At 39.1% G+C, this 15,812-nt stretch overlaps 1 protein-coding gene across 9 annotated transcripts in view; it reads right to left on the bottom strand.

The window, feature by feature from the left end:
• GIGYF2 (GRB10 interacting GYF protein 2) overlaps positions 1 to 15,812 on the bottom strand; it is a 129,360-nt gene that overhangs the window by 27,766 nt on the left and 85,782 nt on the right. For all 9 annotated transcript variants that reach the window (XM_024986645.2, XM_059882815.1, XM_024986654.2 and 6 more), the window contains 6 exon segments: positions 8,404 to 8,570; positions 5,661 to 5,752; positions 4,596 to 4,703; positions 3,131 to 3,231; positions 2,367 to 2,467; positions 365 to 526 (listed from right to left, as the gene is read on the bottom strand). In XM_024986645.2, the coding sequence (XP_024842413.1) occupies positions 365 to 526; positions 2,367 to 2,467; positions 3,131 to 3,231; positions 4,596 to 4,703; positions 5,661 to 5,752; positions 8,404 to 8,570 (731 nt within the window).

Genomic DNA, 15,812 nt, shown 5'->3' with positions numbered 1-15,812 from the left:
ATACAAATGGTTGAGAAACATGAAAAACGTTTAGTGTCACTGGTTATAAATACTTTAAGATTTAATTATTTCTCAAATCTAACTGGTTTATAAAACCCCAGGAGATATGTGAAAGCCATCAATTCTAATGATTTACTAGAACTGATGAATATCCCTCCAGTAGCTATTAATGGATAACAGACATTTCTCCTGAAGGAAGTGAGTGCCCTAACATTCTAACCCCCGTCCTGCTGAGAACTCCCCAATGCCTTAGGAAAGCCCTCTCCAGGAAAACTAGGACCTGTGAGATGACGGGAGAACAGGTATCCTGGAGGCCCGCCCTCTTTTTGCACCGATTCTACAGGCAGAGTTCTCAGAGACACACCTGTTTCCTTCGGGCAAGCTCTTCTTCCTCCCGCCTTTTCCTTTCTTCCTCCTGCTGTCTCCGAAGAATTTCCTCCTGTTGTCTCCGGAGTTCTTCTTGCCTCTTTCGCTCCTCCTCTTCCCGTTTCGCCCTCATTTCTGCCTCTCTCCTCTCCTGCTCCAGCTGAGGTTACACAAGGGTACTCTTAGAAACTTGAAGCCAAACACAGGAACACGCCACATCATGACCAGTACTGTCAGGAGCTGGTCCATGAAGACACGACCATTCACTCAGTTACGTGTGGAGCAACTGGGGAATGAGAACTCTGAGAGCGCTCTGAGCTCTGCAGTCACAGATCAGTGGAGTTTCACGCTCTTCTCCACTAAATGCTCTTGCCTCCACTCTGCCACCTACGCCTCTGCTCTGCACTACCACTACACCACATCTCCCACCTGCAGGGAGGGCAGCTGGCCTAACAGTAACACCAGAGGCTCTTGGGTTGGCATTTCTTTGTTCATCCCTACAAAGGATTTTCTGATTGAAGATCTTACAGTGTCTAACCAAGTTTCAGCTGAAATGTCACAAAAGCTGCTAGTATGAAAAACTACAGAATTCTTTAAAAATCTGAGGACCAACCACTTCATAAACTCCATCCTGTAGAGCTCCCGAGTACTGGTCAAATCCAGCCCTGAGACTCCAGTTCTATTGCCACACATACAACTCAGGCCTTTACTTTCTCATGCACGTTCCTACAAGTCCATCACCTGGCTTCCCATCATCCAGTTTTGCCCATGGTCCCCAACTCAACATCTGACTCTCCCAGGCTTACATTTAACACCATTCTTCACTTCGAAAATAAATCCTAAGTCTTGAACGTGACACAGGCAAGTTACTGGCCTGCCTCATCTTTAATCTCTCTCATCATTTATTCTTCAGACATACCAGCTCCAGGCTAGACCAAGTTATTTAACTGTCTCCTGTGCCAAGATGTTCACATATACTTCTAGCCTTTACAGGTCTTGCTTCCTTCAACTGCAGTTTAATTTTCACTTTACTGTCAATCCCAAATCCTGCAACTGAAATAACTCCTACTATCCTTTAAGTGACATTAGCTCAGGAATCACTGTCTATTCAAGTGTCATCCAATTTCTGATCCCCACCTCCCCTACTAGGAAGCTGGCCCACGTGCTTTCTTGTGCTCCTTGTCCGTGTCCACATCCTGCCTATCCCTGACACACATGTGCACACAGACAAGAACACAAGGTTTCATCAGCTACGTGTTCAAAGCACAAAGCACGGAGGAATAAGAACAGACTCAAAAACTGTTGGAACTCTGGTCTGTCAACTCATATGGAGATAGATCTTGACCACGAACTCTTTTCATGTTCTGGGCACTCTAAAGATACTATCACTACCTCAGGGGATAAGAACGCACTAAATATAAAATAGAAATAAGATTCTCTCCGAGGCATGAGAACCCAGAAATCATTACAATGACACCAGGCGTTGACAGGCAACCTCTCTGGCAGGTATTAAAACCAAAATTCAAGATTGTTAGCTCCTCCAAAGTATGCAAATGGAACACATAATGTAATGTTAACATTGAGCTTTTTAGCTGTATGTCTTGGACTCTAGAGTGCAAATAAACACCACCATAAAGATTCAATGTGGGAACTCAAGCCTCAGATCAAGGGTCTAATAAGCAATATAGTGGATATTTTCTTATGGTCTTATAATAAGCAATTATCATGAAAGATGTAATATATGACCGTGATCATTAATGTGTCAACAAACCCATACTGACTGACTTAATTTAAACTTGTTACTTTTAACTGTTTTGAGGCCTTTTGGAGGGGAAGGCAGCACAGTAAGGAGAGAGTGTGAATGTGCTTATACCAGCTACATAGCTGTGAATTTAAAGGAATAATGTGTGAGCAGCTACAGTGATACAGGTATCAATAAGCAAATGTCTATGTCCTGCAGCTGGAAAGCAGGCACTGCTATGGCAGAATGAGATGCAGACCTTCGCAGCTTTGGCCTTCTCCATCTGCTGAAGCTGTTCAAGGGCAGGTGCTGGAGTCGCGGGGTCAAGGGGAAGATCCCATACGCTACCGCCTTCCCAAACTGGAAGACAGGAAGGAATAGAGGTGATGGGTATGAGAGCTGACACACACGGCTAAATATCCAGAAGCATAAAGAAGCTGCTCTCCTGTCCCAGAGCGAGCTTCATCGCAAGGGTCTGCTCTGCTTCTAAACACACTGAACTACCAGCAGGCTCTAGTTTATAACAATACCCGTCTGCATATCCAGAAGGAAAGAAAGCACTAGGCAAAAAGATGAGAAAATGAGGCAACAACAGCAGCCTTTTCTATTTCCTAAATTTCTGGGTACCTACAGTGGTAAGTTACACATCAATCCTTGACTCAAAAGAATAGGTCATCATTACTTATGTTTTTATTTATGCTTTTTCTCCAACGATTAAAGACAATTTAAAAGACTTTTCTACAATGGGTTAGGACAATGTTTTTAAAAAAAAAAAAAGAGGAGGCTCAAGTTCAGGAAATCTATCTACTAAAGAATTTCCAGCAACTCCTTAAGAGCTATTTTCAATCCTTTGCTGGGACCTATTAAAAAAATAAAAATTTCCTTTAAAAACCACTTTTCATTAATATTCACTACAAAGCAGTCCCAAAATCGATTTAAAAAAAAATAACAAAAAACTCAATTATAAAAGTTATTAGAATCTAAATCCTTGGAGCTATACTAAAGGCCAATCTAAGTTTTTACCTGTAGGCTGTGAGGGTGCTGGCTGGAGTTCCCAGATAGAACCAGTATCTGGCACTGACACAGACCTAGTTACTGAGGGAATGATGTTCTGATCAGATATTCTGCAAAAGGGAAATTAGAAAATTAACAAAATTAACTTGTTCTTGTGATTCAAGAAAATAGATAAAGAAGTATTTTCAGATTATCTGTAGGTTTTCAAGGTTCAGTTCAGTTCAGTCGCTCAGTCGTGTCCGACTCTTTGCGACCCCATGAATCGCAGCACGCCAGGCCTCCCTGTCCATCACCAGCTCCTGGAGTTCACGCAAACTCATGTCCATTGAGTTGCTGATGCCATCCAGCCATCTCATCCTCTGTCGTCCCCTTCTCCTCCTGCCCCCAATCCCTCCCAGCATCAGGGTCTTTTCCAATGAGTCAACTCTTCACATGAGGTGACCAAAATATTGGAGTTTCAGCCTCAGCATCAGTCCTTCCAATGAACACCCAGGACTGGTGTCCTTTAGGATGGTCTGGTTGGATCTCCTTGCAGTCCAAGGGACTCACACGAGTCTTCTCCAGCACCACAGTTCAAGGTTACTTAGCCAAAAAACTTCACTGTTTTAACTAAAATATTTAACCAAAACATTTAGGAAAGAAAAAAGGATACACGCAAAGTAATCACATTTCTGGACTCCTCAAAGTATTGGCAAATTTTGATTTCCAAATAATAGATATGCCTGCTGTCTTTAAAAAATTCATTAAGAGTCACAGAGGCAGCATTTATCATGAAAAAAACTCATAGACCATAAGTCAAAAGGTATGCATTTTATAGTTCAGTCTCTGAAGTTTTCTGCGTATTATGTCAACTAAGTCCTTTACCTGCTCTGACTCCCAGTTTGCCCATCTTTAAAACTAAGACCTTAACATGATCTAACCTGCCTATCTTACAGAATGGGTTACGGCTCAAGGGAAAAATATGAAAGGTTTTGGTTAAATTGGACAGTAAAGTTTTTAAGAGCAATGACTAACACCTTTGCGGGAGATAAATACTACCCTGAATGATAATCTGAAACAGCAGGAACTTAAGATTTTTAGCATGGTTTCCATGTCTTTAGACCCACTTTAATGGCTACTGGGTCTGGAAAAGTGTAACTCTATGTGGCACTGTTAATATCGTTCCTGAAATATTACAGGTAAAAATGAGATTAAATTTCTCGACCACAAACTTTTTTCTTGCTAAGTCCATGAGACTACACTGCTTTTCAAGTGTTCTTAGTATTCTTTGGTTATTATGCAAATTTTATCCTCTGAGTAAAAAGACCAAATAAATCCTTTGTTAGTTATTTTTTAAACTATGTTCTTACACACAACACAAAGATAGGCGTTTTGTGTGGCTATTTTGATACTAAACTTCACAGATTAAAAATTTCCTTTTCTCTCTTTGTTTAAAACACACACAACGTGACACACCATGCAAACAAGCACCGACCTCATCTTCAGCGCCTGGAACTGCTGGAGAAGAAGCGCCAACTGCTGCTGCTGCTGGGAAGACAGCGCTGCTTTCTGCTGCTGGGCCAGAACCTGCGCATACTGTTGTCTTCAAAAAGTAAGACACGGTATAACCTGTCTACCCACATTTAGTTCACTTCACAGAGACATTACAAGACAAAGTTCAGCCCCCACACCAACAAAAGAAAACCCCATTAGAAATCAATATCAAATATATTTTTACAATACTTCACAATAGTCACACAAACAGTTCAATACGTTATTCTTGAAAGAACTAAACTAACAGATGACATGCTGCTGAGTGAAAATAGAAAAAAAATTAAAGAAATGTCAAAAACTGGAAAACTCCTTTAGGATGTTAATAACCTTTTATCAGAAAATAAAACAGGTTCAAACTAATAGCTATTTCCACATGAAGAACTCTGTGCAAAAATAAAATCCCACTTGTATAAAAATCCTCAAATTTATAAGTTTTGGCTCGGAAAATTTTAGGTTAACAATTTTTTCACTAGAACAGAGGTGGACAATTTTTTCCTGTAAAGAGCCAGATAATACACAAACACATGGGTATGACTCAGCGCCAATAAAACTCTGCTTAGGAAAACAGGTCGCCATTCAGTCTGCCAACCTGTGCACCAGATGATAGTAAATCTTACTTCTTCCACGAAAGGGACTCACAATCTAAGTGATTCCATACCACTACTAATAGCATAAACTTTTACTTCTTTTCTGCCTTCACATCTACTTTTTCTCTGTGGCAAAGCTGAGCCATCCAGAAGGCAATTAATTCTTAAAATCACTGATTCTTGCTTTAGCAGCTAAATATATTGCAAAATTAGTTATGTGTCACCTTCTGCAAACTTCCAATATTTAAGAAGCAAGCTAAGACCAAACTTAGGATGTACAGTGGCACTATGCCACTAGCTGGGTGATCGAAGTATCCTATAAACTGAGATTTCTGCTGGAAAAGGTGAAATTTGGGAGCAGATTACATCTGAAGGCCCTTTTGGTGCTACAGTGCACCCCACCACATTACTGCTCTTACTGTATTAGGAATTGCTGATACTGAAGGTGCTGCATCTGGTACAAGGCTGTGAGTTCCTGCTGCCTGGTCAGTCGTTCCTGGTCCAGCTCTCCCTGGGAGTGAAGGGGTAGAGGAAAGAAATACCAGTAAATAAAGTGAAAGAGCCTAAAAGCCATTTAGTACTCCTAGACTTCTTTTTGCCCCCCTTAACTATTAAAAAAAAAAAAAAGTCAGGCACCTTTGGAAACGAAGCAGTGCCATCTAGTGGAAGGAGGTGGTGTTGGCACTGTAAGAGATTCCCTGAGGTGGGAAAGGGTCCCTATTTAGCTTTTCTTCTCTCTCGCCCTTGAGGCTGAACATTGTTCCGTAATCCAGAGTTCATACTATAACTAAAAAATAACAACCAGGGATCTCCCTGGTGGTCCAGTGGTTAAGACTCCGTGTTCTAAGGCAGGGGGCCAGGGTTTGATCCCTGGTCAGGGAACTATATCCCACATGCTGCAACTGAAGATTCGGAGTGTCACAACTAAGACTGGCACAGTCAAACAAATAATTAAAAAAAAAAAAAAAAATCGTTCTCCCAATCTTAAAAGTGACTTATAAACTTGGAGATTATGTAAAAATTAGAGAAGCAGGACAAAACAGAACGGAGTAAAATTAAATGCTATGGTAAGACTTTTACAGTAGCACATAACAAATACAGGGAGCCAATGTATGTCTTCTTAAAGAGGATGAGACATTTAAAATGAAATGGAATATAAAAGAGCTTTCACAACTGTTTAACTCTCTATCCAAAAATTAGAGGTGCTTCTATTGCTTTTAATACATCACAAATTTAAAAATAAGGGTTAGTAAAAACTTTTTTAGCTTACATATCAAATAATATGGCTGGAATTTAAATTTTGGAAGACAAAAGTGGGGGAAAAATGAAAGGTGAAATATAAGATAGCAGAAATAAAAGCCTAAGGGTGATAAAGACTAAAATTAAGAAAGATCATTAATGAACGGTTTATATCTTTACTGCACACTGATTACAATTCAGAAAAACACATTTGATGTATGACTCCTTTGAGTGAGGTTCACCTGAAACTCAAGGACATTCTTTTTTCTCATTTAACTATTCGGGATAAAAGCTACAGTAGGTTAATCGACAATTAACCTAAGGGCAAAGGCAATACCTGACAGGAAGCAGAGCTTCCCACAGTCTGTCCCCTTAAGTGGGTCTGATGAGGCTCATCCCCTATAACTGGAAGTCAGGAAATGGATTAGAGCTAGCACGCCAAGCTCCAAGTGGCCAGCTGTCAGTTCTCAAACATTCTCAAGATAAAAACACATCCCAATTTCTGAGTAGATGGTAAAAGTACAATTTACATACAACAATATAACAATTTTTCTGGATTTACAACAGAAATGTCAGGGTAATTCCCTAGGACTCTTCACTGCTCTGCAAACTATAGGAGGTCTCAATCCATCAGTGGACAGTGAAATTAATTATTGGGTCAAGATAAACATTTACATACTGGGGGAAAAAAGAAGAAACACAAAGAATGTATGTACATGGCACCAAATGTTTCGTCAAACTTACTTCAGATATATCCGCAAGTTAACGAATATATGAAGTAGTGATATGAAAATCTTTTGTTTTTTACTATTTGCTATGGTCAAAACAATGTGATAGCCACTGTTCTCATTTATGAACTCTCTTGGCTACAGATGTTGCAAATGACTTACTCATCTTTATCTCATAAGAACCTAACACAGCCCTGGCACAGATCCTCAATACATAATTGGTGAGTAAATCCATGGATCTTACTGTAGAAATCCAGTGTTCAGAATAAAGATTTCTGACTATGGTCATTTAAGACTATGGCCAGCAATCAGACACTCCAACCTGGAAAATGGAAAAGTGAGGCACAGATCCAAAGGAACTCAACAGGGAGAGGCCCAGGAGCAGCTGCAAAAAAGACTTCCCCTTCAAAGGTCTCCAGTGTCAGCATACTAAAAGGGTTATGTTATGATCCAATTTTTAGTTAAATATCAGTAACATATTTTAAAAGGGCTTCCCTGGGGGCTTAGATGGTAAAGAATCTGCCTAAAATGCAAGAGACTCGGGTTGGATCCCTGGGTTGGGAAGATCCCCTGCAGAAAGAAACAGCAAGCCACTCCAGTATTCAACCCACTCTGTCCATGGAGAATCCCATGGACAGTGGAGCATGGTGGGCTACAGTCCATGGGGTAGCAAAGAGGCACATATTTTTTTGAAAAGGTAAATAAATGGAGAGGAGAATGGGCATTCTAACTAGAAGCAACAAGAAACTCTAAGTCAGTTGTGTTGAAGCACAGTAGATAAAGGTGAAAGCTCTAAAATGAACTTGGAAAGGTAAGGAGCCAAAACACGCATGAACTGGTAGGGAGGCCAAGACAAAATATTCTTCCTTTAGCACATGCTAAAGCTACCAGAGGATTCTATTTCTTTAGAATGAGTGTGGGGTATGTGTGAGTGTGGGTATACACACACACACACACACACACACACACACACACACGTGTGTGTATGTTGAGAGAAGAGACAGGAAGAGGAGGACAGGCACAGACATCTGAGTTTTAAAAGATCATTATAGCTACATATATAGTCTGAGTCAGACTTCCCACTGTCATCTGATCAATTACTTTCAAGAACTACAGTTTCTTCTTCATGAGATGTAACATCTAGAGCAAGTGCTTCTGGGTCTACTGTGTTCTGAGTGAGGCATAAGTTACTTACCATATGCGGAGGGGGAGCTGGTCCGGGAGAGAAAGGAACCCTTCCCCACATTTTCATGATATCACCAAGAGGCTGGAAGCTTTCATCACATGCTCTCTTTACCAACAAAGACATAGTGAAATAGCCCGCCTGAAACCATTCCGCCATCTCCTGATTATTGAAGGGACCTACAATAACAATAATTAAACAGAAGGTCAATAAAAATCCTTTCAAGCTAAAAACAAAAAAAATATTTCCTGGGTCTGATCCTCACCCAGATAGAGGTAACAACTTGTTTCAGGTGGCTCCTGATGTTAATTTACCAGGAAAAGTGGTGAACAGACTTCAAACTAATAAAATACTACAGAAACAATTTAGAAATAAGCCTTATGTATACACATCCTAATTTCTCAGCAGTGTTTTAACTATCTTAAAGAGAATAATTGTCTCCAACTCACTCAGTCTCTAAAGCTCATTTCAGAAAAGCATTCATACTGAAAAGAGTATTTGTTAGATCTGGTATCACACAGATACAGAGAATATAAACATGCATGGCTGAATATGCTCCTCTCCAATTTTCATTCCCTGTCAGAGCTTGTTGGAAGTTAGGCAAACTATAAACAATAATTAATTAAGAAAGATGACCAATTTTTTATTATTTATCTGAGGTAAGATTAAATCAGGCCTTGGTAAGGGAAAAAAAACTAACATTTTCTGGATCTTTTACAATAATAAATAGCCAAATATTTTATACATAAAATTAATGAACACACTCTGATCAACAACTAGTGATTCAGGAAGTATTTGTTGCTGTTGTTCAGTTGCCAAGTCGTGTTCACTCTTTGCGAGCCCATGGACTACAGCACACCAGGGTTTCCTGTCCTTCACTATCTCCCTGGGTTTGATCAAATTCATGTCCAGTGAGTTGGTGATGCTATCTGTCTCATCCTCTGCTGCCCTCTTCTCCTCTTGCCCTCAATCGTTCCCAGCATCAGGGTCTTTTCCAATGAGTCGGTTCTTCACATCCGGTGGCCAAAAGTATTGGAGCTTCAGCATCAGTCCTTCCAATGAATATTCAGTGTTGATTTCCTTTAGGACTGACTGGTTTGATCTCTTTGCTATCCCAGTGATCTCAAGAGTCTTCTCCAACACCACAATTCAAAAACAGCATTCTTCAGTGCTCAGCCTTCTTTGTGGTCCAACTCTCATATCTGTACATGACTACTGGAAAAACCATAGTTTTGACTATATAGACCTTTGTCAGCAAAGTGATGTCTCTGCTTTTTAATATTCTGTGTAGGTTTGTCTTTCCTTCCAAGGAACAGCAACTTATAATTTCATGGATGCAGTTACTGTTCACAGTGATTTTGAAGGCCAAGAAAAAAGAAAATCTGTCACTGCTTCCCACCTTTTATCCTTCTGTTTGCCATGAAGTGATGGGACCAGATACCATGATCTTTGTTTTTTGAATGTTGAGTTTTAAGCTGGCTTTTTCATTCTCCTCTTTCACCTTCATCAAGAGGTTCTTTAGTTCCTCTTTACATTCTACCATTAGAGTGGTATCATCTGCCTATCTGAGGTTGTTATTTCTCCCAACAATTTTGATTACAGCTTGTGAGTCATCCAGCCTGCCAGGGATGTACTTTGCAAAGAAGTTAAAAAAACAGAGTGACAATATACAGCCTTGTTGCACTCCTTTCCCAATTTTGAACCAATCTGCTGTTCCATGTAAGGTTCTAACTGTTGCTTCTTGGCTTGCATGCAGGTTTCTTAGCAGACTGGTAAGGTGGTCTGGTATTGCCATCTCTAAGAATTTTCCAGTATTCTGTGATCCACACAAAGGTTTTAGCATAGTCAGTGAGCAAAAGTAGATGTTTTTCTGGAATTTCCTTGCTTTCTCTATAATCCAATGAATGTTGACAATTTGATCTCTGGTTCCTCTGCCTTTTCTAAGCCCAACTCATACATCTGCAAGTTCTCAGTTCACATACTGCTGAATCATAGCTTGAAGAATTTTGAGCATAACCTTACTAGCATGCAAAATGAGTGCAAATGTACAGTAGTTTGAACATTCTTGGGCATTGCCTTTCTTTGGGATTAGAATGAAAACTGACGTTTTCCAGTCCTGTGGCACTGCTGAGTTTTCCAAATTTGCTGGCATATTGAATGCAGCACATTAATCATATTATCTTTTAGGATGTGAAATAGCTCAGCTGGAAAGCAGCTCCACTAGCTTTGTTTGTAGTGATGCTTCCTAAGGCCCACTTGACTTCACACTTCAGGATGTCTAGCTCTAGGTGACTGACCACACCAGCGTGGTTATCCCAGTCATTAGGACCTTTTTTGTATGGTTCTTCTGTATATTCTTGCCACCTCGTCTTAATCTCTTCTCTGTTAGGTCCTTAACGTTTCTGTCCATTATCATGCCCATCCTTGCATGAAATGTTCCCTTGGTTATCTTCAATTTTCTCGAAGAGATCTCTAGTCTTTCCCATTCTATTGTTTTCCTCTACTTCCATGCATTGTTCGTTGAAGAAGGCCTTCTTATCTCTCCCTGCTATTCTCTGGAAACCTGCATTCAGTTGGGTGTATCTTTTCATTTGTCCCTTGCTTTTCACTTCTCTCCTTTCCTTAGTTATTTGTAAAGCCTCCTCAGACAACCATTTACCTTCCTGCATTTCTTTCTCTTTGGGATGGTTTTGGTCACTGCTTCCTGTACAATGTCATGATCCTCTGTCGTCCATAGTTCTGGCAGTCTACCAGGTCTAATCCCTTCAATCTATTCACCACTTGCACTGTAAAATCATAAGGGATTTGATTTAAGTCATATCTGAATGGCCTAGTGGTTTTCCCTATTTTATTCAATTTAAGCCTGTATTTTGCAATAAGGAGCTCATGATCGGAGCCAATCAGCTCCAGATCTTGTTTTTGCTGACTGTATACAGCTTCTCCATCTTCGGCTGCAAAGAACATAATCAATCTGATTTCGGTATTGACCGTCTGACAATGTCCATGTGCAGAGTTGTCTCTCTGTGTTGTTGGAAAAGGGTGTTTGCTATAACTAGTGTGTTCTCTTGACAAAACTCTGTTAGCCTTTGCCCCACTTCATTTTGTACTCCAAGGCCAAACTTGCCTGTTACTCCAGGTATCTCTTGACTTCCTGCTTTTCCATTTCAATACCCTGTGATGAAAAGGACATCTTTTTTTTTGCTGTTAGTTCTAGAAGGTCTTGTAGGTCTTTGTAGAATCGGTCAACTTCAGCTTCTTCTGCATCAGGGGTTGGGGCACAGATTCGGATTACTGTGATGTTTAACAGTTTGCCTTGGACTTGAAGGCATGTCCAAGATCATACTGTCATTTTTGAGCCTGCACCCAGGCACTGAATTTCGAACTCAGGAAATATTTACTGAATACCAATCATATAGGTCCAGGCAGGAATCTATAGCAGTAAACAAACAAACAAAGCCCTGGAATTTCCACATCTGGAAAGGTGGAGTAGATGTACTTTCTCCCCTGCTCCTGCCAAATGCAACTAAAAACTCTGGACATTAGATATAAAACAAACAAAAAAAGACTCTGTAAGGTAGACACAAGGCAGGAGGCTGACTAGAAGCCTGTAGCAAGTCTGACAGGAGATTAAAAAAGAAATGAACAAGATATCAACTTCAAGAATGAAACTGGAGATTACCACAGAACCTAAAGATATTAAACAGGCAACAGAACCCTTATCAAAAAGATAATACGGGAATAAGAACAGAATACTCTACACACATAAATCCAGATGACACAGCCCAATTAATCGAAAAACATAAACTATCACAATTCATTCACATCAAATAGATAACTTAATAAACAGTCCTATAACTATCAAGATTTCTGAATTTGTAATTTTTATATTCCAAATGGAAAATTTTACCAAACATTTAAACAATTAACACCCTGTGGCAAACATATGGATGTTTCTCAAAAAAAAAAAACCAACTAAGAACAGAACTACCATATGACCCAGCAATTCCATTCTTGGGTATACATATCTGAAATAAAACAAAAACACTAATTCAAAAAAATATATGCATCCCAATGTTTATAGCAGCATTATTTACAATTGCCAAGATATGGAAGCTACCTAAGTGTCTGTCAACAGATAAATGTATAAATAGGGTGTGGTATATATATACACAAAGGCATGCTCTGCTGTGTGCTATGTGCTAAGTTGCTTTAGTCATGCTCAACTCTGTGCAACCCAAGGGACTGTGGCTTGCCAGGCTCCTCTGTCCATGGGATTCTCCAGGCAAGAAAACTGAAGTGGGTTGCCATGCCCTCCTCCAGAGGATCTTCCTGATCCAGGGACTGAACCCATGCCTCTTGCATCTACCTGCATTGGCAGGTGGGGTCTTTGCCAACAGCACCACCTGGAAAGTCTATAATGGCACATTACTCACTCATAAAAAAAAAAAAAAAAAAAATGGAATTTTGCTATTTGCAAAATAGCAAATTGGACTGGTAAAATCAAAGACAAACAAATACTATATGATATCACTTATATGTAGAATCTAAAAAATACACCTAATTAGTAAAAACAGCCAAAAAGAAACAGACTCATAGACACAAAGAACAAATTAGTGGTTACTAGTGGGAAGGAAGGGGGGAAGGAACAAACAAGAGTAGGAGGTTAAGAAGTACAAACTACTAAAGCAGAAACCACACACACACCAAGAGTTCACACCAATTCTAAACAATGTTTTCCATAAAACAGAAGGGGAAGAAATAATTGCCAGTTCATTTTATGAAGCTAGTATTATCTTGATACCAAAATCAGACAATGAGAGTACAAACAAAAAAAAAACTACAAAATATTCTTTAGGAATGGAGATACAAAAATCCCAAACAATTTATCACTAAGATTCAGCAATATATAAAATGAATTACATACCATGACCAAACAGTTTATTCCAAGGATGAAAATCTGATTCAATATTCAAAAAACCAGTCATTGTAATCTACCATATTTAACTGGGTAAAAGAAAAATCACATGATCGTTATCAAGGGATGCTGAAAAAGCATTTGACAAAACCTAATATCCAATCATGATAAAAAGCTCTCAAAATAAAGGGTACTTCCTTAACCAGATAAACAGCACCTAAAAAACTCAACAGTTAACACGACCACTTAATCATTATTAGAGCTCCCCCTAAGGTAGGAAAGTAGGATAAACAAAGCAAGTGTGTCTGCTCTCACCCCTCTTACTTAACAGTTTGGAATACACAGTAAAGCAACAAAAGGAAGGAGGCTTACAGATTGGAAAGGAAAAAAAGAAAACCATCCCTATCTGCAGATGACAGCAGTCTACATAGAAAACCTATGGAATCTAACAAAACAACTCCTAGCACTAATAAAAGAGCTCAGTAAGGTCACAGAATACACAAACATCTAAAATTCAATTCTGCATAGTAGCAGTAAACACTGAAATACAGCAAGATTTACAACTGCTCAAAAAGTCATATACTTAGGTAAAAATTTAATAAAATATGCACAGAATCTATATTGAAAATTACACAGTGCTGATGAAAGAAATTAAAGATCTAAAAAAACTGAGACATACCACGTTCATGGATGGGAAGACTCAACATGGTAAAAATTGTCAATTCTCTTCAAAATGATAAAAGTGTAACGTAATCCCTATATGGCAACCTACTCCAGTATCCTCGCCTGGAGAATCCCATGGACAGAGGAACCTGGCGGGGTACAGTCCACAGGGTCGAAAAGACTTGCATATGACTGAAGCAACTTAGCACACACCCATGCACTATTAAAATCTCCACAAGATTTCTGGTATATATAAATAGGATTACTCAAAAACTTTTATGGTAAAAACCAGTATACCCAATTTCAGAACTCACTTTATAGCTATGGTAATCAAGACCACACAGCTGTGGCTAGAGGGGCAAACACAAAGATCAAATAAAGAATAAAGAAACCAAGGAATTTCTGGTAGTCCAGTGGGTAGGGCTCTGTGCTACTGCTGCAGGGGCAGATGTTCAATCCCTAGTTGGGAAACTAAGATCCCAGAATCCATGCAGCATGGCCAAAAGAGCAAAAGAAAACAGAACCCAGAAATCAACCAACACAAATAAATATGTTCAACGAAATCTTGAAGAAAGTACAACGACAATTCAGGGAGGAAAAGACAGATAGAAAAAAGACAGAGGAAAAGGTACCAGTACAGGTGGATATTCACAGGCAAAAAAAATTAAAATCTTGACCTACGTCACATACCTTATATAAAAATTAACTCAAAATGGAATACCAACTTAAATACAAAACATAAAGCTATGAGTTGGGAAGGGGAAAGGGATAAAACATTTGAGATGTGTTCAGCAAAGAGTTCTTAATTAAACCAAAGCACAATCCATAAAAGAAAAAAGGTATTCATAATCTACTGTACTTCATCAAAATTTAAAACTTTTGTTCTGTTAAAGACTGTTCAGAGCCTGTTCTGAATCTTGACTGTATCAGTGTCCATATCCTGGGTGTGATACTATTAGTTTTGCAAGAGGTTACCACTGGGTGAACTGGGAAAATGTACATAGAATCTGTGTATTATTTCTCACAACTGTTTATAAAGCTACAATTATCTCAAAATAAATATAATTACAATACACACCTGTATATGTTTTAATTAAAACATTCTACAGGCATGCAAATTCAGATAATCAAAAAATATACACAGTGCCATGCAGTGATAGATACTATAAGGAAGAATAAAGCAGGGGAGGAGGACTGAGGATAGAAAAGAAATTATGACGTTAAAGAGAGGTAACAGTCAACAACAAAATTCAGGTTACAAGCAAAAACTTCAAAAGCAGAAATGAAAAATCAACAGATGTTCTTCACAACATTCTCTCCCCATTCTAATCTAACTTACATACCATACACATACTTTAAGCAATTAGTTTAAAATATGGTACTCTTTTCAAATATTTTAAATATTTGTCATTTATGATATCAACTCCATTTCAGTGAAACATTCAAACAAGCTTTTCCAAGATGACTGCCATCATCTTTTTTTATAAGGTGGTAAAATACAGTGAATAGATGAAACTCAACTGCCCAGTCAGTAGCTGGCATGCCAGAAATGAGGGGGTCTTAAGCATACTGACTACTCCCCCCCACATCATATTAGTAATCACAATCTGCCTTGTATTCAGATTATTTTCACTGGACTCCCTCCCATCATTGAAATGTAAAGTACTAATGAAGGAACCTATTAAACAAACATCTATACAAAAGAAGAAAGCCTGCAGCGCTGACTTCTGTTCTACGATTACACAAATTAATGTTAAATAATCACCATGCTTTTGTTCTGTGGTGTTGGAGAAGACCCTTGAGAGTCCCTTGGACTGCAAGGAGATCCAACCAGTCCATCCTA

This window comes from Bos taurus, chromosome 3 (genome assembly GCF_002263795.3).
Source record: "Bos taurus isolate L1 Dominette 01449 registration number 42190680 breed Hereford chromosome 3, ARS-UCD2.0, whole genome shotgun sequence".
NCBI classification, from domain to species: domain Eukaryota; kingdom Metazoa; phylum Chordata; class Mammalia; order Artiodactyla; family Bovidae; genus Bos; species Bos taurus.
This window is presented reverse-complemented; position numbering and strand designations above follow the sequence as displayed.